This window comes from Brassica oleracea, chromosome C4, assembly GCF_000695525.1.
Source record: "Brassica oleracea var. oleracea cultivar TO1000 chromosome C4, BOL, whole genome shotgun sequence".
NCBI lineage: Eukaryota > Viridiplantae > Streptophyta > Magnoliopsida > Brassicales > Brassicaceae > Brassica > Brassica oleracea.
The window spans coordinates 40,198,474-40,221,897 of record NC_027751.1 but is presented as its reverse complement, the minus strand read 5'-3'; the positions used below and the strand labels follow the sequence as shown (position 1 = coordinate 40,221,897).

Below are 23,424 nucleotides of genomic sequence, written 5' to 3'. Positions count from 1 at the left end.
GAATTTTGTTTATTTTGTATAAAATACTATATTTTAATTAATTAATAGTTAAGTAAATAATATTTTCATAAAGATAAAATTCCCATCCAATTTTTTTATCATTTAACATTAATGTAAAATAATTTATGTGTTCCATATATGTAAATAAATATAGATAATTTTAGTATTAGTTGTAACCAATTAATTATTAATATCTATAAATAAATTATTGAATAATTTTATTATACATATTAAATGACAACTAAAAATTATAAAATTTAAAATATTTTATTAATAAATATATTATATTAATTTGAAAAATAGCCATTCAAGTTCTAAAAAATGAAAAATATTTCATGTAAGAAAATTTATAAATAGTTTCAAAATATTTAATTTTTATAATTTATAGATATTTTATTAATTATATTTAAGTATAACACTTAAAAACAAAATAATTTAAAACATGGTAATGTTTTTATTTTAAATGACAGCCACTATATTTTGATAAATTTTAATGGTAATTTTATTTTTTTTTTTATTTTTTGACGACAAAAAAAAATAAAAATTTAATGGTAATTTTTTTTTGAAATTATTATTTTAAAACAATGTTTGCTTATTTTATAAAAAAACTAAGAATACATCAAAACTAAAATCTAAAAACCAAAAACCAAAACCAAAAGCTGAAAATCAAAAGCCAAAATCTAAAAGTTAAAAACCAAAAACCAAAATCTAAAATCAAAATCTAAAAACCAAAAAGTAAAACCAAAAACTAATGGAAACAATCATCACTTAAGTGTTAAGATTTTGGATAACCTTTTAAATAATTTTTTTGGTTACTTCAAAAAGAATTCTACTTAGAATCGTCTTTTTGCCCGGCTGCGTGCTTGTGGACCATTAAAATAACTGGGCTTATAGATAAGATAAGTAAAGACATTGGGACTGTATAAGACGAATTTTGGAGACCTTAAAATTTAAAAAATACAAAAAGAATGTCTGAGCCCGGGTTCGAACCGGGGACCTCTAGTGTGTGAGACTAGCGTGATAACCGACTACACCACCCAGACGCTTTTGTTCTTGTTTTAGTTTGTATATATATAAAATAAAATATAAAGTGTTTTCATGGCAACCTATTTAAAAGGAGTTACTTTCTCGTTTCAGGGTTTTTGTCCTCCTCACTGCCGTCAACAATGGCGAAAGATAGAGAAGATCGTAAGAAGGAGAAGCGAGAGAAAAAGGAGAAGAAAGAGAAAAAGGAGAGAAAGCGACGCGAGGCTGAAGAACTCGCAGTGAGAGAGAAGAAGATCTCTAAGAAGCACAAATCCAAATCCAAAGCGGCCGAGAAACCCGAGAAGAAACCAAAGAAGAAGTCGAAAAAACTTGAAGTCGTCGAAGAGAAACCACCCAAGAAGTCGAAGAAACACAAGAAACCAACTGAATCCGAATCCGAAGACGAAGACGAACCAGAGACTGTAACCGTCCCTTCCGATGATTCTCATCCAATTAAGATCCCTATCACCACCACCACCAACAATGAGTCCGATTCTGACTCCGATTTCGACAAGGAAGACCTCAAGCACCTCCTCGAAACCTACACCAAGGAAGAGCTCGTCAGCCTCATTCACAAAACCGCCGAAAAGGGCTCCCGCCTCATCTCCGCCGTCCTCGAATCCGCCGAGCTAGACAGCTCCAAGCGGAACATATTCGTGCGCGGCCTCGGGTGGGACACGACGCACGAGACTCTCAAGGCGGCCTTCGAGGTCTACGGGGAGATCGAGGAGTGCTCCGTCGTGATGGACAAGGACACGGGGAGAGCCAAAGGCTACGGCTTCGTCATGTTCAAGACGCGTAAAGGGTGCAGAGAGGCGCTGAGGAACCCCGAGAAGAGGATGTTTAACCGAACCGTGAGCTGTAACTTAGCCGCCGCTAAACCGGCTGGTGCTGGAAAACCGAGGGAGCCGGTTGAGTCGGTTAAGATTGATTTGACTCAGAGTGAAGTGGTTTTGCCAGGGCCTCCGCCGGGTTTGGATTTGGGTTATGGTCTCGATAAGGGACACAAGCAACAGCAGAATGTGCCGCCGTTGTATGGTGGACAGAACATGCCCTTTTACGGACATGGTCACCCTCCTCCTGGTTTTAATCCAATGTATTTCATGGGTAATCAGATGGGTCCGGGTGTACCCAACTTTCCTATGTTTGGGCCGGGTATGATGAACCATATGGGGATGGCGGGGCAGTATGGTGGTGAGGGTAATGGTGTTGGCCCTGGTTTTGATGGTGAACGTGCTTGGTATCTCAGATAAAGATATTTATGATGTCTTCTTGTTTGATTAGAGTTTCAGTTCTAGGTTAGGCTAATGACTAGTCTGGTTGCTGCCTTTCTGTGTGACTTGATATTTTGGGAATTGCCGGAGTTGTTTTCGCGTTTCTTTATCTTCTACATTAGTGTTTCAATCTTAGTTTCGTGTTCTGTCTTCTTATCAACAAGTGTTTATCCCCATATGACTTATTGTGAGGGAGATATGTGCTTTAATTCCTATTTTCCCTTGCTCTTTAACACTGTGTTCTGCTTTGTTCTTATTGGAAAAGATCGCTCTGAGGTTAGTGGTTTTGAAGCATTTGGGTTTCTGATTTTTTTATTTTTTCTGTGGCTTCGTGTATGGAGTTTTCTTTGTGTGTTATCCGTTATACCATCAAACGTCTTGTTTCTATAGCTGCAAAAGGTCATGCTAAATGTCATAGCTGCTAAAAATATGTATCTTAATCTGCAGTTGTCTTGAGACCCGTTTGTAGGAACGGACGTGATGGTATAACGTCTAGGCGAGGGCAAAATAACCGGAACCGAAGAACCGAACCGGAACCGAACCGAAATACCCGAAATCGGAACCGGACCAATACCCTCAAATATCCGAACGGTTCCTATATTTTTATATCCGAAATAACCAAACCGAACCGGAACCGAACCGAGAACCGAACCGGTACCCGAATATATAAAAATATTAATTATATATACATATAACATCATTAAATATATATTTTTAATTTAAAATTCTATTAAAAGTATCTGAAAATAGTTGAGGATAACTAAATTCTTATAAAGTATTCAAACTACCCAAAAGTATCTGAAACATCCGGATAGTTTTATCCGAAATATCCAAAGTAATCCAAAATATCCAAATTTTTTATGTAAATCATCCTAATTATTTGATATGTTACCCTAAATAACCGATATTTTATCCAAATTATCCAAACTATCCGAACCCGAACCGGATCCAAATGAGAACCGAACTTTTTCAGGATATTTTCCGGTTCCTATATTTACTATCCGAACCAAACCGAACCTGAAACTATCCGAACCGAACCGAACCGAAAATATGTCAAGTACTAAATGGATCCTCTAGCCCCTATCCGAACTACCCGAAATACCCGAACCGAACCGAACCGATACCCGAAATGCCCAGGCCTAATAACGTCCTTGTTTTAAATCGTTTCTTTTTTTAGTTTTTCAAGATTCTTTTGAAAGCTTCCTTTTGATTTTTCTGGGAATAAGTTTTTCTATCTATCAAGCATTGATTTATTTATTTTTCAAGCCAAGGTTTTATACACTACTTTCTTTGATCACACTCTTTTTTTCTTTTTGCCTTTGGCTGAGAATGTTTCTTTTGTATCTGTGTTTCAAAGTTTTCTTACCTAAGATTGAAGATGGTTTTGGTTCGTTGGTCCCTGTACCCAGTTTACTCGCTCTTGTTCATTCTCTATGGACAGTAGAGAGTGTAACTCTGGTTGAGCATCAATATCTAGAGTTTACAGATTTATGACCGATGCCAATCCTTGTGTTCTTAGAGGATCAATCTTGTTTTAGGTTTTCTATTGTTTCTTCATCTCTAATGTTTTCTCTGCTGCTGTCCATGTGAATCCCACCTATGGTTTTGTTCAGTAGAATCAGGAGGAGCTTTGGTTTGGTTTTTCCATCATTTATTTTCAACAGTGAGTTTTTCCTATACTTCTTTGTGAGAGAAAGAGAGAGAGGGATTTGTTTTTTCTTCTTTCTAGTGGTGCTCTGAGGATCTAATGACACAGAACAACCCTCACTGGTCCAAGAAGATTACGTCTTTATGCAGACATGTCTTCACTGATCAGTACTGGAAATTGAAATTGAGCTTTTGCCTTCTTTCATAAAGACCGTATCTTTTTTAAGTTTTAACTATCTGCACCTCGGATCACCGGGTCTGACCCGTATAGAACCATCTGACATTCGACACATACTAGAAAATATAGCGGTCACAAATCACGATTGGCTGCTAAATTTAACATAGAACCGCAAGTTTCATCTCAAACGCGCGATAGAGGCATCATTAAACTCATTACCCGACAAACTGAAATAGTAACTAACTTAGGACTCTGTTATGTAATTCTGCAATGGCGAAAACCCTAGACAAATCTAATAAGCGCAAATTCCTCAACTCCATATTCAAGTTCCACGTCAAGCTTACGGGCTTCCATGGGAGACCACACGCGAGGTACTCTTCTCGGTGTCTTCCAAGGATACGGCGAGTGCACCGTGGTTTATAGATAAGAACACGGGTAAAGCTAAAGGCTTTGGATTTGTTATGTTCAAGACGAGGAAAGGGGCTAAAGAGGCGGTTAAGGAGCGACGTGCCATCTGGCTGCAATGAGACCAGACGGGTCCGGGCTTTGGTTCGATGGATAATCAGGGACTGTCAGCAGTTGCAAGGGCAACATATGTTTACCCCGTTTATGTTAGGGAACCAATACCATCCTGTTTATGGAGGTGGAATTATAAGGTGGAGGCTACATGCATCCCATGTGGGCTAGTGCGTTGAGTCAGATGGGTGAGCAAGCAGGTTATATCAGGAGGTATCGGGTCTTACTTTAGAGGTCAGAGTGTGCCTAGTGCTTATCCTGATTCGGTCTGACCGGGAATAGAGGGAGTGGTCTGATGCTGGTGGCTTCTTCCATGGCTACTCAAACTTTTCATGGTGCGCTCACTTGTAACCTTTAGTGTTTTATAGCAATATATGTGCTCATATTATGGTTTAAATGTCTTTGGATAAACATATATTGCATGGCTTGTAATGCGTGCTTAGATTAGGCTTCTTAAGCAGATAGAATGTTGCATGATTCGTAATCAATATTCATGTTTCATGAATCTGATTCTTAATAGCTCCGTAATAAATATGCAGATAAAATATATGTTAAGGCTTTTTGGTATGGTAGTATCAAAAAGATGACTCTGAATCCGTATACTTGTTAATGTGTTGGCCTCAGAGCAGAAGAAAGGGTATTTCTAGGTGGAACTGCTACAAGAATGAATACCTAAAATTGTCATCTGTGGCCTTTAATCAATCTCTTACTTGACTATTTTCAAGCTTGATTAGGTGATTTGTCACTGTGACTTTATTTTCTTCATTTTCTTAATAGTTTTGGTTTCATTTATTTCTTTGTAGTTTCTGGTTTTATAGTTTTTTTTTTTGTGACATTTTTGTTTTACTTTCTTTATTGGTTGTGTAAGGTCGGTGATGGTGGGGATGAAAGTTGATGAGCTTTGTTTTCATTCAGATGCATATTTTGTTTCATTTAATTGGTTTATTTGGTTTTAGTGTTGCACTAAGTTTTACAATCTGATGTTCACTATATCCCTTCCCTCATCTGGTTTTGGTTTGGGTATTGATGTTTTCTAAATAACAGAAAAACTTTAGCATGAGCCTGTTTCTCACACATGTTTTTAGTCTCTCTAGTTCTGGTTTTAATTTAGTTTTGAGTTTGTCTCTTTAATTTCCTTTGTTTTTCCTTTTTTGACCATGAAAATTGGGTATTGTTCCTGTTTTCATATGTTTTTTTTTACTTGAAGCTTTTGATAAAGTTATGTTTGGTTTGTTTTCTTCAACTCCGTACTTTGTAGATGATGTGAGCTGAGCATGAGAATGATAAACATGCAAGTCTGGAATTTCTTTCTTCCATCTCCGTTTTTTTTTTCCTGTTTCATTTTGTATTTCCTAATATTTAACATCAAGTCAGTATTTTCTTTTATAGATTTTTGTTTGTATGTTTTCCTTTTTTTCATTCGGTTTAATTTTTATCCGACTCAGTTTGATAGACAAAAGTCTATTGCTCATCTAATTCGGTGTCTTACTCTTAGCAAAATATTCGTTAAGCGAACTCTGTGTGGTCTCGTGTCCTATAAGAGGTTTATTGTCTTCTGAAACCGATGTCTATGCTTTTGAGTTACTGATGAGTTCCATGAAATTTAAGTTTGGATCATATTTTGATACTTAGATGGCCATGGTATATGTTTGCGTTGTTTTTAAAAAAGCAAGTGAGAAGACTCCATTGGGTTGAAAGTTCATTTTCACCCTTTATGAAATTGTTAATATATGTTTGATCAGATTTGTTGATCTCCGTAGATATGCATATATGTGATATATCTAAATGATGAAGCTTGAGTTGAGATCGTCATGAGATCTTCTTAGCTCTCTTTTGATAGAAAAGGAGTTACGATCATAACACAGACAAAGTCGATTGTTCCACAAAACTAGGGCTGGGCAAAAAACCCGGATCCAAAGAACCGAACCGAACCCGATCCGAAAAAGTAGTACCGAACCCGAACCGAAAAAGTAATACCGAACCCGAACCGAAATTGATTAAATATTCGAACATGTTCAAAATTTTGATATCTAAAGAACCGGAACCGAACCCAACGTGAACCGAAGTATCTCAGGTACCCCGAATGTAACCGAAATAGATTTATATACCTAAATATATTACTTATTTTTATTTTTAGATTTAATATATATTAAAAATATTCAAAATATATAAAATACTTTTAAGTTGTCTAAAATAAATGTTTAAAATAGCTAAAATATATTCAAAACACCAAAATACTTGAAATATCTATTGATTTTCTATCCAAATATTCAAATCAAACCACTTTATGTTAATTTTAAGTATTTTGACATATAATATACAAATTTATATGTAATATATTATTTTGTTTTATAGATTTTGAGAAATTTTAAGCTGAATATTAAAATTTTAAAAATAATTTAAATGGATTATCCGAACCCGAACCGAACCGAACCGAACCAAAGTTTAGAAATACCCGAATGAAGCTAAAATTTTTAAACCCGAAAATCCGAAACCCAAATAGATCCGAACCGAATCCGAATAGGTACCCGAACTCCCACCCTCTAGACAAAACCTTTCTCCAACGCGATCAAGAACATCTCTGCACTCGTCTTAATTACAGTTGTTATCAGTTGTCCAATCAAAGTGCGGATAAAAGAAAGACAAAACACTTAATAACCAATTAATTCTCTCCAAACGTTGAGATTTGTGTAAACCAACATCACGCAAAGTCCCGTCATGATAAGCATAGAAAACATCCTCACCACATGATCTCTCGGATTGTATACACTAGTTTCTACCACATCCCACCATGTAAACCTTCAGCTCCAGCAAGGCAATAAACTTGCCACCCACCGGTGCATAAGAATACAAGAGGCTAAAAACTATCTTCCTTCAGGTGCATAAAGAGAGAGTAGGATCACGATAAATTTTAAAATACACTTTTTGGCCTTTATTATTTTCTTTCTTCCATGACAAATCGTTTTTAGTTGGCATTCCATTGAACAAAAGAACACATTATTCATATGATTACATTCCGGAACAATGCAAAAATTGACTGCCATATGGGACCGTGGCTACAATACCAGACCACTCGATCGTCCCAAGAATCTTTTCTCCAACTGTATGGAACGAGAACAAGAACATCTTAACACTCTCAGTATTATTGACTAGGTCATGGTTAACGAACTCAAAAACCGCTAGCTTCCCTTCGTATTCCGCCACTGCCTGCTGCTCACCAAAGTGACACGCTTCCTCAGCGTAACGACTGACCACTCTTCTCCAAACGTTGAGCTTGGTATCAAACCACATTAACCCACTACTGCAATAACAAGCATAGAGAACATTCTCTACCACACACACCCAAGACACTGCTTCATCTAGCTTCTCCTTTCTTCTGCCTTCTCTCGGATTAGATTCAGCCAGTCTCTTACTTACCATACGAACCATCCTTTCTCCTTCACCTTCTCTTGGGTTGTATACACTGATTCCACCAGCTTTCACCATGTAAATCTTTCGCTCCAGTGAAGCAGCAATATTATAAGTATTATTATACCACTTTCTTGGTGGCACTTTCTCCTGGCCCTCAGATTTCCAAATTTTCGATTTAGGATCGAACACGTACTTGGATCTTCTCGTCAAGATCTTCGAATCTATCAAAACCCATCACGTATATCTTACCGTCGATTACTCCCACGGCTTCACTCCTGAGCACAGCTTTCATGCTTGGTCCCAGGCTAAGCTTTCCAGATCGAGTATCAAGAATCCAAAGATCAGATGGATATCGCAAGTGTTTCCAAAGGAAGTAGATCTCTGATCCCACAGATGCGGCTAAAGAACGGTCCATAAAAGGGCAATGTTGACAAGGGAACAGAACCAATCGATACTCAGTCGTAGTTTTCTCAAGAGTAAGCCACCGGTGGGTCCACGTAGCGTTATCGTTAATTTCGTAGAAACATACATAAAGGGAACTCTTGGGCAGGAGGGATCTCAAGCGGTTGAGCTCAGGCGAACTAACAAAGGTTCTTAGGGTTTTGGATACGTGAGTGAGGTTTAGGTTACAGTTTCTTGGGACACGGGCAAGGCAGCTTAAAACTATATCTTCAGGCAACGACAAAAGATGGTTATCTTTCTGCGGTGGTGGTTGTTCAGGGTTGGAGGCGCTACACATCGTGTATGTTGTTGAAATGAAAACTATAATCATAATTAACCTAGTATGACTGCTTATATAGGCGTCAAATAATATTTGTTCCCAAAATTTTATTCTCATATTTTTTCTTTTTAATGGTGTGTGGCTGGTCTACGTGGTGTGTAGGCTTCCTATTTTATGTATGCTTGCAATGTTTCTGCTTTGTCAAATATTCCTTTGAATATCCGATCTTCATCTTCCTTAGATTAGATGCTACTTCCTTCGTCTAACGGACTGCCCTACAGATAATCAAAGTCTGTAATAGCGGACGATTCTATCAAACCCTAAAGTAGAAGAAAAAGTAGAAGCTACGAAACCATAAAGCTTCCCTCCTGTTTGAAACAGAAAGCATTGATATCATTGGACACTAAAGGGTCAAACTTTGATTTTGATTTTCTTTTAATCCAGAGAATGATGAAAAACTTGGTTAACCCTGAGTAAACTAAACTAGTGTTTTGCCTGCCCAAATATATTATTTTATAAATAATAATTATTATATGTATTATTAATTTAAATACGTTGGTCGTTATAACTTTTAACGTGAAAGTTTATATACAAAAATGAATTTCTTAATTGATTAGCATTTAGTTATGAACTAGCTGATGTTCCACATCTTGTGCGGATTAATATATCTATATATCTAACAATTTTTAATTCTAATATTTATTTTTATAAAATAATAATAACTAAATTAGATACAAAATTTAATAATTAAATTAGGAAATTTGTATTTGAAATTAAATACATGTAGTATTTGGACCGAAAAGAAATCATGTGGTACTGGAAAGGATTATAAAAAATCACAACTATAAAACATTAATAAAACAACAATAGTCTAGGAGTGTTCAATCTGGTAAAACCGAACCATTTAAAACCGAACCAAACCGAAATAGGAAAAACGGTCTTGATTTGGTAGTACCGAGTAAACTGAATGGATGCTATTTTTAAGAAACCGCAGTATACGGATATGATTGAGTATATTAATCGATCAAACCGAATAAACCAAAGAAACAGGTTAATTCAGATATATTAAAATACTTACATATAAAATTTGTGTTTCATCAATATTTCCTATAAAAATCAAAGAAATGGCTATAATATTAGTCATTAAAATCATAAATTAATATAAGATAAAAGTAATGATTATATTATCAGTATATATTGTTAATATCAATTGTTAATATCTATTTATTAATTAAATATCCTAAATATCATGATAATTACATATTAAAATATATATTTTAAAAATAATAGTGTATATATATATATCACTAGAATAGTTTAATGTTTATTAATTATCTTTAATACATGATAAATATATAGATTTAAAATAAAATTTTAAATAATGATATTAATTAAACTAATGATTTATTTTAAAATTATAAAAAATGACAAGTAAGCAAATTAACTAAAATCATGGAAAAAATGATAAGTAAGCAAAATTTTAAATAATAATATTAATTAAACTAATGATTTATCTTAAAACTAGTGTTCAGTACCGTACTGCCTACGGGGAAAAAATACTTATTTTATATAAAATTATCATATAAATTTAACATGTATTACTATTACATCTTAGAGTCAAAAATATACCAACTCCATACAGATTATCTCCTCCTATTACCGCGTGTCAAGAGATGTTGAAGAGTGTTCATATATATATACATAAAGTCATAAATTGTGGATATATAATATACCTAGAAAATTATAACAATTTACAAAATAAGCTAAAATACCTATTTATAAAATATTACCTTAATCTCAGTCTACACAACACCACCGATATGCCATCTTCACGTTTTTTTCTCTCCATCTTCACGTTCTTAATAGGAAAGATGAGCACCATTTGCACACCCCACACGGACATGGATTCTTAATAGAAAAGATGAGCACCATTTCTTTTGTACTATATCCATAATATACGAAACAATTTACCCAAAAAAAACTCAATAACGCTGAAACTTTGCATAGTTAACTAAAAGAAAAGTGATAAAATATTTACTTTGTACTTCCATTTCAGATTTTTAAAATCTACTAGGGTCTTTGCCCGGGCTACGCCCGGGTAAATTTCTTCTTATAATTATTAATTAATTTTAGCTTGTTTATTTTCTTATAAAAACATATATATATATATATATATATATATATTATTTCAAAATTGACTACCAAAAATATAAGTAATAATACGCAAATTAATTTATTATGTTGTCCAACGAATTTGAAATGAATAAACTCAGCGGTTGATTGGTAATGGTGGTAAATGTTTTAGACATCTACTTTTTCTAACAATTTTTTTTTTTTTTAAAAAACCAATCATATTTTAGATTTTAAAATTAAAGATACAATATAGAGTTTAAAAAAAACATAATATATTAGTTTTCAAAATCAACTTTTCTAAAGATTTTATTTAGTGCTTTCAAAATAAATATATAACAAACAGTTAAAGCCGAAGCAAAACAATTCACAGCTTATTTTCTAAAGTAAAAACAAAAACAAAAACTACATAACAACCAATCAACCCCTCACTCTAAAATACAATTTTTAAGTACCACTTTTCATGTTTACGTTAACCAATTTTACCCTCATTTTTAATGAAAGGTAAAAGACATTTATAACAAATTGATTAACTTTGACAAAAAAAAAAAACATAAGGTTAACTAATTTAAACTTAAAACATCAACTCTAAACCTTAAATCATCAACTCTAAACCCTAAACCATAAAACATCAACTCTAAACCCTAAACCCCGAAACATCAACAATATACTCTAAACCTTAAACCCTAAACCCTAAACCCTAAACTCTAAAGCCTAAACCCTAAACCCTAAACCTTCAAACCTAAACCCGAAAACATCAACTCTAAACCCTAAACATAAACCCTAAACCCTAAATCTAAAACTTAAAACATCAACTTTAAACCCTAAATCATCAACTCTAAACCCTAAACCATGAAACATCAACTCTAAACCCTAAACCCTAAACTCTAAACCTTCAAATCTAAACCCTAAAATATCAACTCTAAACCCTAAATGTAAACCCAAAACCCTATATTTTTCTGAAATTCGAACCCTAAACCCTAAACCATGAAACATCAACTTTAGAGTTGATGTTTTACGGTTTAGGGTTAATTTTTTTAGGGTTTAGGGTTTAGAGTATACTTTTTAGGGTATAGTGTTGATAGTTTAGGGTTTAGTGTTGATGGTTTAGGGTTTAGAGTTGAAGTTTAGGGTTTAGAGTTGATGTTTCGGAGTATAGGGTTTCGAGTTGATATTTTAGGGTTTAGGGTTCATATTTCAAAAAAAAAAAAGGGTTTTGGATTGATGGTTTAGGGTTTAGCATTCATATTTTTTAAAAAAGATTTAGAATTGATCGTTTAGGATTTAGAGTTGAGTTTTGAATAATTAAACCCTTCATACAAATATATTTATATTGGGATATTTAGATAATGGTTAATTTATAAAAAAATATTTTTGTTGAATTTAAGTGATTGAAAATTAATTTAAAGTTCTCAGAAACTTATTTGTGTTTAATCTAAATACTTATTTATCTTATTATGATTTTTTCTCGATGCCACGCACCAGATTTTATATTAAATCTGAAATTTGAAGTTTGATTGTTAATTTGAAATTTGAAATTTTTTTGAGCGGATCTCCTGCTTGATGGAGAGGAGAGGAAGATAAGATACGACTTAGAAAAGAGGCGGTGGTGCTAGACGATTTTTTTTTCCCTGCGTCCGCTTGTGATGGAGGCTAGGTTTTTTATTTTTTTAAATACACCCGAAACAAAATAAAAGGATTTATAGGAATGGGCTTAAATAAGAGAACAATGTTAGATCAATGTATTGTTTATGTTTTAATAGTATAAAGCCCATACGTAAACACAATCGTAAACTTTAAGCACAAAAAAAATGATCTGATTGGTCATAAAGCCCAAACGTAAACTTTAAGCCCAAAAAAAAATTTGATTGGACGAATATTTTTGATGACGTGGCGTTTTCTGGATACAGAATATGCTGCTTTTAGTATTGTGATATGCCCAGCCTCGTTGTCCCTTAGTCTTCCTATGAATAATCTATTAAAACAACTTGAAGCTGAACAAAAAGAATATGAGAGTATTTAATTAAGAAGAAACACCGAACTTGGACATAATGAAGTCATAAGGTATATAGTTATTGTTGCAACACTCAAAACCCAAAAAATTACTAAGACACAAACGACAAAGAATAAGAGAGAGGGATAGAAGACAGAGAAGAAATAAGTTATAGATGAAACAATTTGAAATTGTGCCATGAAATAAGGTGTTCATTAGAGAAAATTTAGGGATTTAAGATTTTACGGTTTTAAGAAATTAGAGATCGTGGTTAGTGGAGCTCTTTTTTTGATTGGAGACATTTCTTTTGTTGGTTTATTTGCGATAGTTTTTAATCCATATGTTGATAATTAATTAGTTTTTTTATTTGTAAAATAATGACATGCGGCAGAATCTTATTGTTCAAGTGACTTGTGTTTTAGTATAGAAATGATCATGAAAAAAAATGACAAGTAAGCAAATTAACTAAAATTATGGAAAAGATGACAAGTAAGCAAATTCACTTCTCAAATAATAGTATAGATCTTTCTATCTGCATCACCACCAGCATCTTTCTCCTTGGAGAAGCGAATGGCTTTATCCACCACCTCTTTGTTAAGGAATGTTTCCCTTCCAAACATAAAATGGAAGTGTCCATCCATATATGTATCCGTTTTGTTAGCTTGTGTAGCGGTTCGTTCGGCCCCGAACGATGCAACGGGTTTTGTCTCGACAATTCTCCGAGATGCGGATTGAATGCTAACGTCACCTCTTTTTGTGACTATCTCTCAGCTGTCTGGCTTTGTTCTGAAGCCTTATCGACGCATTTGAGCTTGGTCTTGAATTTGCAGTCATCTTCTCAGGAAGAACTATTCTACTTATCTGCTTTTGTGATTGTAGTTTATCATTTTAATCAAAGAAGATGGTACATTTCTTCTTTTTATTGTAACCGAAAGAATTAAGTTTGAATAAAAGTAAGTTGTGTTTCAAAAAAAAAAGGATAACAACAAAATATAATTCTCCTAAATACACTATTTTTAAGTTTTTGTCACGAAAATATACTACAAGGAAGAAAATGACCAAAATGTTTCAATTAATAGGTAAAAAGACCCTAATACCCTAGATATATAAAAAAATAATTTTTTTTTTGAAATTTTCTTTTTCAAAATTTTTTTATTTTTTTTTCCAAATTTTTTTTTGTAATTCGAAAATACTTTTTGAAACTATTTTCTAAATTTTATTTTCAAATTTTTAATTTAAATTTTTTATTTTATAAAATTTTAAACCTTAATCTCAAATCTCTACCCCTTAACTTTAAACCCTAAGAGCACCATTATCCTAAAAACTCTAAATGGTCTCTTATATTTTTTTAATATTTTTTATTTGTAAAAGTGAATTAAAAGGCTGGATTAAGAGACCCAAAAAATTATGTGCTCCATTGCAAGTCTCTTATTTAAAGGTTCTTAAAAAAAAAATTTAATTAAACACCAAATTTTTTTTATTTTTCTTATTAAACTTAAATTTTTTCTTAAAACATAGTACAAGCTAACTCTATATTCAAGTTTTTGATTGAAAAACTTACAAAAGAACCAAGCACAAAGGGATTCACAACATTTGGAGTTTTCACCACTTTGAGTTTGTTATCTCAAATTAGCTGACATTTGTTTGTTTTTTCACCTGAACCACCATCTCTGAACGGCAGTCACCGGAGGATTCAAGAAGGGAGCGTAACGTTGGATCATCGGATTCACCGTCCTTCCGATTTTGCTCCAATTGCTCTGGTGGTATCCTGCTGTTACTGGTCCTTGATACATCAGCTTCAGTAGCTGCCATTAAAGACAACAAGACCTCAGGCTTTTACTTTATTCATGAGAACAACTATCAAGATCCAACCAACAATCCTGGAAACTACGTTTATCTTTCTTCATGGAGAGTTATGAACAAGTTTTTGAACTAGACGGTTTCTTATGGCACAACACACATGATTTTCAACATGAAGAGCAAAACTCCACTTCTCATTACTAAGCTAATAAATAGTCATAAACTAATAAATAGCCAAGCGTAAGGAACTAATAGACGCACTGTAGAAATGATCAACAATTTCATACAAGACTCCAAAACACTTGAACATGTTGTAAATCTGACATCAATATTGCTAAAGGGGACTAGAATCTAAAGAAAATGAAAGTGATAAGTCATTTACCTATTTTCTTCCAGCTCTTGCCATTAAACTTACAAACTGCTTGTGTCAATGTCTCATCCTGCAACAAGTCAAGAAAGCTCTCATCTCAATTCCAAGAGAGTGATCCACCACAGTTTTTTTTATAGACAAAAAGTAATGAATACGGAAGAGGTCCAGCCGCCTTTGGCTCGCCTTATAGGGCTACTCGTCCTCCTGGCATAACCAAAAACAATTATCAAAATCAATCTTATATAGAAACTAAAAGTAATTGCAATTACCAGTTTGGGAAAAACGAGTTCATGTGATTCAAAGTTGTAAGCTTTCACAGACAAAGAAGAAGTAAAGAAAGCTCTCATCAGAATCAAAGTTGTAAACTCTCCCTTCACCAAAACAAATATCACAAAGAAAAAATCAGCTATCAAATTCTCAAAGTATATCAGAATCAAAATCTGGAAGCTGCCTATTATCTAGCACTACAACAACAACTAATGACCAAAGGCATAACAACGATTCCTTTCAATCGAATCCTTAATTGCGCAATTATGTGTGTTCACGAGATGAATCCAGAGATCAGAGACGTTACGGGAGCATAATAAGGTCGAAAACGGAGTGGTGATATCAGAGAGAAGTATCGGCGACGATCTTGATTCCATGGCATGCATCAACTCCAACCTGATTCTTCACGGAGGCCACCGTTACATCTGCACCGCCTCGCCGCAGCACATCGATCATCACCACCACTTCGAACGGCTTGGTACCATGCGCAACGGGAATCAAGAGACTAGAGCACGAGAAAAGCAATCATCAGAAAAAAAAAAAAACAAAACTTGAGGAAGAGAAGAGAGAATTGCAGAGAGAAGAGAGGAGAAAGTATAAGAAACGTCTCCTATGTAGGAGAAAGAAGAACCGTCTATTGTTTTAATTGATATTTTTCTTTTTCTTTTTAATTTCAATTATGGTTAGAGACTCATTAAAAACCAGCGTTAATGATGCTTTAAGGTTTGGATTAATTAATCCTAAGCGTATAAGTGTATATTTATTTACCTCTTTAATGAAACATTTTAGTCATTTTGATCCTTAAAGTCTATATTTGTGATAAAAAAAAAAATTTGTGCTATCTTAAGGTATTTCTCAAATATATATATATATATAAGAATTATCTTTTAACCATATATATATTCATTATATAAGTATTAGGTTACCTTAACCGTGCTAATTTTTAATTTAAGAACTTTTTTTTTGTCACAGAATATATATTAAAGAAACCAAATCTTTTAGGCCCAAAGATGGCCCAAACAAAGTCAATACAGAAGATGGGCTCGAAGAGCCGCTTTTGCTAAACCGTCTGCAACAATGTTTTCGATCTAGAAAAATGCGTAAAGGAAATCGAAGCGAAATCAGAGGAGATCACTCGAATGTCATGGACGACACCGATGATTTTTTTGGACTGATGGTTGCTGGAGATTGCTCTAACGAGCGTTTTGTTGTCGGAGAAAACTCTAAGGGATGAAATCCCCCGAGTTTGCGCCATGCAGAGAGCCGATCGTAGCGCTATGGCTTCCGCAATAAGGGGTGATCCGATGAAGCTTTGACTTGCGGATCCTCGGATTGGGTCAGTCAGTGAAGGTCCTTCGAGAATCCAGCCGAAACCTGCTGTCTTCGTGACTTTGTCCCAAGCCGCGTTGGTTTTACAATTTATCGATCTGTCACAAGACGCTTCCGGTGCTGCATATCTGGTCGTGGATTGAGAGACTGTAGGTAAGTCTCTTACTTTCTTGCTTTTTCCTTTCAATTGGGACCATTCCAAAGCTAGTCTTAATCCTTTGGTTGCTGTTTCTGCAAGGGATACATATCTTCCTTCAAACAGGAGCATGTTGCGAGCCGTCCAAATACTCCAAAGAACTCAGGAGAGAATGCCATGGGTGATGCCTGAGGGAGGAAGGCAAATGACTTTCCTGAACCTGACCATTATCTCTGTAAAAGGTGTGTCCGCAGCTATGTGAACTACTTGGTGGAGAGGGACAGAGTTCCATACTTGCGCCGCAAAAGAACAGGTAAAGAAACAATGCTCTTCAATTCTTTCTCTATTCCATTTAAGGTCAGATGTCAGCCACCGTTAGATCAAGCGCCTCCTCTCTAATAGGGCCCATAGGTTTTAGGTTCTCATCGAAGAGTCCTTCCATAGTTTAATTTAAGAACTTAGAGGTGAAAAATCAGTATAGATTCTCATGTGCCACTAAACCTACTTCATCCTCTCTTTCACTATTATTTTCTTTCTTCTTTTTCATCTCATTTTTTTTAATATAATCATCTCATTTTTTCCCTATTATTTTTTCTTCAGATCAGTTCTTATTCTCTCACTAGGAAATACAAGCTGATATCACTAGGCTTGGCAAGTTATTTAGTCATATATCGAGTCCTACCCTACAGATGATCAAGAAGAAGAAATAATTCGTGTGGGTAGAAGGTTTTATGGATGATGGACATAATAGAGTAACTCACACAACTGAGCAGAAACTCTGCTGTTGCTTAGCCTATGATACTCTTATCTTACTACATCTGTAAATGATCGAGGAAAGAATACTGCAAAAAGGTTTTCGTGGTCGACAATTCAGATCCATTCCTAAGAGATCCTCTCATGTTTCAGTGAAGAAAAAGAGGATAAGCCTAGCACAAGTAATCAGTCTGACCTCGACTTTGGTTATCCGTCCAGTTAGATTTATGAGGACTGCACTAAAAGAGAGTAGGCATGGGCATTCGGGGTCCTAATCGGGTTTCGGTTTTTTCCAATCGGGTCTCGGGTTTTCGGGTTTATCAAAATCAGCCTCATTCGGGTTATACAAAAGTTTGGTTCTGGACCGGTTCGGGTTCTTTCGGGTATGGATCGGGGTTAGTAAATCTTAAAAAAAACCGGTACAACCCGATGTACTTTCTGGTTTGGGTCCCAATCGGTTCTTTGTTTTAAAAGTACATAATTTGTATTTACTTTGTAACCAAAACATAAGTAAAATCGATTCTTCGGTTTTAAAATACCTGATTTATATCTATTTTGTAACCAAAACATAAGTAAAATCGATTCAAAAATAAGAAAGAAACATCAAACGCGATCATTCAAAATTAAACGAAAGGTAAACATAGTTATTGATAGAAATAAAACCAAATAAAAGAAAGCATAAAACAAAAACCAAGTTCTCATGAAATGAGAAACATTATTCAATGAAAACAAAACCAAAATCTAAAAACTTCAAGCTTCAACCACCAACTTCAACCATCAACATTAAGGTAATAGATAATTACTTTGATGTTCGATAATTTCTTAGTGTATTTTGGATACATATTAGGAATTAAGATTATGTTTGATACAAGCTATTTTGGGAGATTTTGAATCTTCCGGGTTCTATCGGGTACCCATTTAGGTTCGGGTTCGGTTCGGATAATACTCATAACTCAAAATACCACAAAACAAGATCCAATCGGTATTTACGTCGGGTTCGGATCGGTTCGGATTCATTTTTATCGGATCGGGTTCGGTTCGGATTTTCAGGTTCGGTTTATTTGCCCAGCCCTAAAAGAGACTATACTAATTAAGTGAAAAAGAACTACTGGATGCATGCTCTATTTTATTATAACATATTGCTGTCCCTCCAAATTTTAAGCAGGTTATTCTAGTGTTTTTTTCCTTTTGTTTACATTGTTTTGTACTGTTTCTATGATACATGTCGCAACACCAATATGTTTGGTATAATCTTGAATCTATGTTGTCCAAAAACAATTTTTTGAATCTCTTGGAGGCTAGTGAGGATTCAAAGCAGAAGCAACATGATGTATTTTGTCTTTTTGCAAGCATGGACTGTCCTGATACAGTCTATTGCGGGTTTCAATACTTCTTGGAGTATAATATTTTGGTGCGATAGCTCTTAAATCTAGTTTTTTATTGTTTGCTTCCGTGTTCACATCGATCATGTTATGTTTGCATAACTAGACATCTTCTCAATTGTCAAAGATGTTTCTTATGCAATTCTATGCTTATTAGAATTATAAGAGATAACGGGGAGTAAGACGTCGCTGATAATCACAGATGAAGCAGCTGAAGCTCTGGGTATTTGCAGCAGCAGTTTAGTGTAGCAGACACAACAGCGAACAAAAGGAGTTTAGGTGGGAGAAAAGGAAGAAAAAATTACAGTACAGGATAAATAAGCTGAAACAAGAAAAACAAAGGTATGTTGTGTCTGTCTCGATGGTCTCTAAGTCTTTTTTCTTCTTGTATATACGATGATGAAATCAAAACCTGCTTAAACTCGAAACTTCTTTATTTTTATTATTTTCTTGGATTAGATACTTTCTACTGAGACTGCGATGCCATGGAGACGGCCTGAGGACATTAAGACCCCATAATAAGTGAGTTTAAACATGAAGACATACAAACACAAAGACACAAGTCTTTAATCATAATCAGTCGATTTGACCAGGGCGTCCTGAGCTGTAAGCTGGCCTTGGTCTCCTTCTTACCAGTCTTGTTACCATCGCCATAAATCCTGTCTCTTGAACCTATTTCATTTACATAAATATAGCTTTACCTACCACACATATCAATGAAAACACAATTGGAATTTAATTCTATATATTTTTAATATTAACTTTCTTACTTATATCTTAAACTTCCTCTTTTGTACGTACTTCCTTAATTTGTAGGTTTAGCTTACTAAACACTTATGCTCCTGATTGGCTTCTAACCTCACTTTGATGTTCTTTTTTTTTTTTTTTTTGTAACACAACTTGATGTTCTTATATATGTAAATTTAGTAGTATAATCCGTAAGATAAAAATGAGCTGACCAGATGGAGAGCATAGAGAGCTTACGATTTCAGTTCCATGGTCTTCTTTTGATGATGATGATGATGATGATGGTGATATTGATGATGTCTCAAGACCAAGACATTTCAATATGGCTTGAATAGTTTTGTGAAAGGCAGTACATGGAGAGTTGAGAAGAGAGTAGTAAACTTCTTTTTCTTCATCTTCTCTTTTCTTCTCCTTTAACTTCCATTTTTCTGCTCTCTTTTCACTACTTAATTCTTCTTCTGCTAAATGCATTAAGTGTTGTGTCACATATGACCTTACCTGCTTCTCTGTGTTCTTACACACACATACCTTTGCATTTAATATCTCTTTTTTTCGTACTTTTCTGTTCATAATAGTATTATACATTTTTATTAAATTTAATTATTAAGATAACTAGGGTGACAATTCAACTAAAACCCATAAGCAATTAAACGGACGGAAATTGATAATTTTACCAACTGAAAAAGAACAGCAAATAAAACGTAGGAAAATTTTTAGAAGAAATGTTTATCTTGTTGGTATATTTTCTTATAAACATGTTTCTTTTTAAATAATTGTTACAAACTGACTAGTTTGGCTTATAAATTGAAATAGTGTTAAAAAAACAACAACAAAATAAAAAAGAAGCTTATACCTTAAAAGGAAGCCAAATTCAAACGAACATGAAGTAAAAAACCTGGACTATAGCTAGTGCATTCTTAAGATAACAATAACATTCTTAAGATAACAATAAAATTAGATTTTATATTCATATGTAGTTGTGTAACTTAGGGAGCTTTGTCTCTTACTGCTCATAATTTTGCTTATGGATCTTTATTTTTGTCGTCCTCTTTACCTCTTTGGACCAGTGTTCCTTATGCAATAGGAGTCCATTCTTACGAAAACACAAATAAATGTTCGTATTTATTATTCTCTCAGCTTTTTATATTGTCTTCTTTTGTTACAGCCTAAAAATAATTTCTACTTGTTATACCAATATACTATTTTAATATATTGAATTATTCATCGACGTCTTGTTATCGTTTTTATTTATTTTCAGGTTCTTAATTCAGTTAACCGTGGTTGGGTTAAATTGTGGTAACAAACTTACAAGATCCAGTATCCACCAAGTTGGACTTAGACGATTTACAGCAGATTACACTTGAACAGTTGAACATTGACCTATACAAACAACTACGGCTTGATGTATCTCTCACTATTTTTGGTAACTGTCGGTTGATTTGTTTTCACATCTATTGAAATTAACAGCTTCTTAAAATAGAGCATAGAGCTGGCTGATCACACTTCAAAAATAAAGACAACAACTATATATAAACTATTACCCAATGTGAACACAAATATTTAACCATTCCAATTTCTAAGAAAGCCAAAAAAAAACTCAAAGGTGTGGTGGGAAAGGAAAAGCCAAACAAAACAGTAAATTAGTTGATTAAAATCTTTTTTTCTCGAATAGCAAGACAAAACCATTCAACAAAAACGCTGCCGTATCTTAGTGGACGTCTCCGTCGTAAATGGCCATGGGGGAGCCAAAGCCAAGGGTAAGCGGTGCTTCTTCCTCCACGGACTCATATTCAACCCCTTCAGCGTCTCCGACACCAACTCCAGCTCCACGTCAGCCCGTCACGTTACTCGAACCATCTCACCAACACAAGAAAAAAGGCAAGAAAGTCTTCCGCGTCTTCCGCTCCGTGTTCCGTTCTTTTCCCATCATCACACCGGCGGCTTGTAAAATCCCGGTCCTTCCGGGAGGTAGCTTACCCGACCAGCATCGAAGTGGGTCAAGCGGGTCAAGAGTCTCCGGGACCTTGTTCGGATACCGTAAAGGCCGTGTAAGCCTCTCAATTCAAGAAAACTCTAAATGTTTTCCATCTCTCGTCGTCGAGCTAGCAATGCAAACAATGGTGCTACAAAAGGAATTGAGCGGAGGAATGGTTAGGATCGCTTTAGAGACGGAGAAACGTGCGGACAAAGAGAAGGTCAAGATAATGGACGAGCCGTTATGGACAATGTATTGTAACGGTAAGAAAACGGGGTACGGTGTGAAACGTGACGCGACGGAGGAAGATCTTAACGTGATGGAGTTGTTAAGACCGGTTTCGATGGGTGCTGGTGTTTTGCCTGGGAACTCGGAGGCTGAAGGACCTGACTCGGAGATGGCTTACATGAGGGCTTACTTTGAGCGTGTCGTTGGGTCTAAAGATTCAGAGACGTTTTATATGTTGAGTCCCGAAGGGAATAATGGACCAGAGCTTAGTATCTTCTTCGTGAGAGTTTGATTTGATGTAATGGTCGGAGACAAATATATGGGTACGTTCTTGATTGTATATGGATGGAGAAGGTGGCCGGAACGAAGATAGATCTCGGTTTGTGGATTGAAATGTGATTATCTAATCATGATGATATGTCTATGGGTGCATATGGGACGTATTCTTTAGGAATGTGATGTATTCTTTAGGATGATTTATATGAAACTATTTCAGGTTAATAACATGCACATTTATTCATGTCTATTTTTTATTTTATTTTCAAAAATTGACAAGGTTCAGTCACATAAGCTGACAGTAGACTTGGCTCAGGCAGACGTCAAAGAATGGAAACAGCAACAATAAAGCAAATACGGTCAACAGGAGTAATCTTTTTGCAAATCATCGAGTCCGTTGGAATCGACCTCGGCCAGACCATTTAAACTCCAATTACGATGCAGGTTAAGATTCAACAACGAATAAGCTTTTTGGTGGATGGACTATTCGGGATCATCATGGTGTATAAAACTTTCAATTGGTCCATCCATTTGAACTGTCCACACAGACTATTACCTTTTAGGTTACAATTAGTCGGTACGTAATAGACATCGGTCCAAAAAATGTCTGAATTCCAAATAGACACTATAATGGACGTCCAATAGTATCAATACTGTTGTGAAACACTTACATTTAGAGCTGAATGTTTCTATGTATATCATTAATGAATAAGACATCTCTTATATAAAGGTTACAAGATAGAGAAGAAAGAGTACAAATCCTAATCTAACTAGATTTAGGATAACTACTAAATATATAAATGGAAAGATTACATATACAAGGAAAATGAAATAGAATTTCTTTTTCTCTAAGGCATGCGGCCGCCTCTCTCTCCTTTCTCTAGGGTTCCGGCTATGTCTCTTTCTTCTAGGGTTTGGGCCGGTTATGGACCGGGCCGGTTATGGACCGGGCCGGTTATGGACCGGGCCGGTTATGGACCGGGCCGGTTATGGACCTTCATCACTTGATTTATAACGCTCCCCCTTGGAAGCCATAACCATACAAGAATGTAATACGCTTCACGTTGCCTCATTAAAACCTTATCAGGAAAAACCCAGTGGGACAAAACCATGATGAAGGAAAAAGAGTACAACACGTACTACTCCCCCTGATGTGAACCTCAGTGGAAGTTCTTTAGTCTACGCATCTGATGCGTGATCTTCCTGAACGTGCAGGTGGAAAGTAAACAAATCGGTCAAGTTATTACTGAACCGTAATTGGACCA

At 35.0% G+C, this 23,424-nt stretch overlaps 5 protein-coding genes and 1 non-coding gene across 7 annotated transcripts; 2 read left to right on the top strand and 4 right to left on the bottom strand.

Annotated features, from left to right (window-relative positions):
* Positions 1-969: 969 nt before the first annotated feature.
* Positions 970-1,043, bottom strand: TRNAV-CAC. Its single transcript has one exon. It is a non-coding gene; the product is annotated as a tRNA-Val (tRNA).
* Positions 1,044-1,131: 88 nt separating this feature from the next.
* Positions 1,132-2,556, top strand: LOC106337363 (UBP1-associated proteins 1B). The gene has a single exon (XM_013776460.1). It carries the CDS (start codon positions 1,167-1,169, stop codon positions 2,277-2,279), a length of 1,113 nt encoding a protein of 370 aa, XP_013631914.1. The 5' UTR covers positions 1,132-1,166; the 3' UTR covers positions 2,280-2,556.
* Positions 2,557-7,650: 5,094 nt separating this feature from the next.
* LOC106338885 (F-box/kelch-repeat protein At2g22050) lies at positions 7,651-8,791 on the bottom strand. Its single transcript, XM_013777757.1, has 2 exons — positions 8,246-8,791; positions 7,651-8,199 (listed from the first exon to the last, which is right to left on the bottom strand). Exons 1-2 carry the CDS (start codon positions 8,789-8,791, stop codon positions 7,651-7,653), a joined length of 1,095 nt encoding a protein of 364 aa, XP_013633211.1.
* Positions 8,792-14,374: 5,583 nt separating this feature from the next.
* Positions 14,375-15,956, bottom strand: LOC106340552. Of its 2 annotated transcripts, XM_013779414.1 has the most exons (5): positions 15,641-15,956; positions 15,336-15,437; positions 15,222-15,270; positions 15,079-15,136; positions 14,375-14,701 (listed from the first exon to the last, which is right to left on the bottom strand). In XM_013779414.1, exons 2-5 carry the CDS (start codon positions 15,356-15,358, stop codon positions 14,526-14,528), a joined length of 306 nt encoding a protein of 101 aa, XP_013634868.1. In that variant the 5' UTR covers positions 15,359-15,437; positions 15,641-15,956; the 3' UTR covers positions 14,375-14,525. The 2 variants fall into 2 exon arrangements, with proteins under 2 accessions (XP_013634868.1, XP_013634869.1); XM_013779415.1 differs by lacking the exon at positions 15,336-15,437.
* Positions 15,957-19,296: 3,340 nt separating this feature from the next.
* On the bottom strand, positions 19,297-20,165 carry LOC106341305 (elicitor peptide 6-like). The gene is made up of 2 exons (XM_013780100.1): positions 19,918-20,165; positions 19,297-19,605 (listed from the first exon to the last, which is right to left on the bottom strand). Exons 1-2 carry the CDS (start codon positions 20,149-20,151, stop codon positions 19,510-19,512), a joined length of 330 nt encoding a protein of 109 aa, XP_013635554.1. The 5' UTR covers positions 20,152-20,165; the 3' UTR covers positions 19,297-19,509.
* Positions 20,166-21,291: 1,126 nt separating this feature from the next.
* LOC106341051 (protein MIZU-KUSSEI 1) lies at positions 21,292-22,403 on the top strand. The gene has a single exon (XM_013779868.1). It carries the CDS (start codon positions 21,411-21,413, stop codon positions 22,173-22,175), a length of 765 nt encoding a protein of 254 aa, XP_013635322.1. The 5' UTR covers positions 21,292-21,410; the 3' UTR covers positions 22,176-22,403.
* Positions 22,404-23,424: the final 1,021 nt, after the last annotated feature.

Excerpts from the sequence above, each read along its gene's own strand:
- LOC106341051 (XM_013779868.1), top strand. The coding sequence starts at position 21,411 with ATGGCCATGGGGGAGCCAAAGCCAAGGGTAAGCGGTGCTTCTTCCTCC.
- LOC106338885 (XM_013777757.1), bottom strand. The coding sequence starts at position 8,791 with ATGTGTAGCGCCTCCAACCCTGAACAACCACCACCGCAGAAAGATAAC. Across the intron at positions 8,200-8,245 it reads ATCTTGACGAGAAGATCCAA|GAGAAAGTGCCACCAAGAAA; the intron begins GTACGTGTTCGA and ends TCTGAGGGCCAG.
- LOC106340552 (XM_013779414.1), bottom strand. The coding sequence starts at position 15,358 with ATGAACTCGTTTTTCCCAAACTG. Across the intron at positions 15,271-15,335 it reads AACTCGTTTTTCCCAAACTG|GAGGACGAGTAGCCCTATAA; the intron begins GTAATTGCAATT and ends TGGTTATGCCAG. Across the intron at positions 15,137-15,221 it reads AAGGCGGCTGGACCTCTTCC|GATGAGACATTGACACAAGC; the intron begins GTATTCATTACT and ends GACTTGTTGCAG.
- LOC106337363 (XM_013776460.1), top strand. The coding sequence starts at position 1,167 with ATGGCGAAAGATAGAGAAGATCGTAAGAAGGAGAAGCGAGAGAAAAAG.
- LOC106341305 (XM_013780100.1), bottom strand. The coding sequence starts at position 20,151 with ATGCATTTAGCAGAAGAAGAATTAAGTAGTGAAAAGAGAGCAGAAAAA. Across the intron at positions 19,606-19,917 it reads AAGACCATGGAACTGAAATC|GTTCAAGAGACAGGATTTAT; the intron begins GTAAGCTCTCTA and ends TAAATGAAATAG.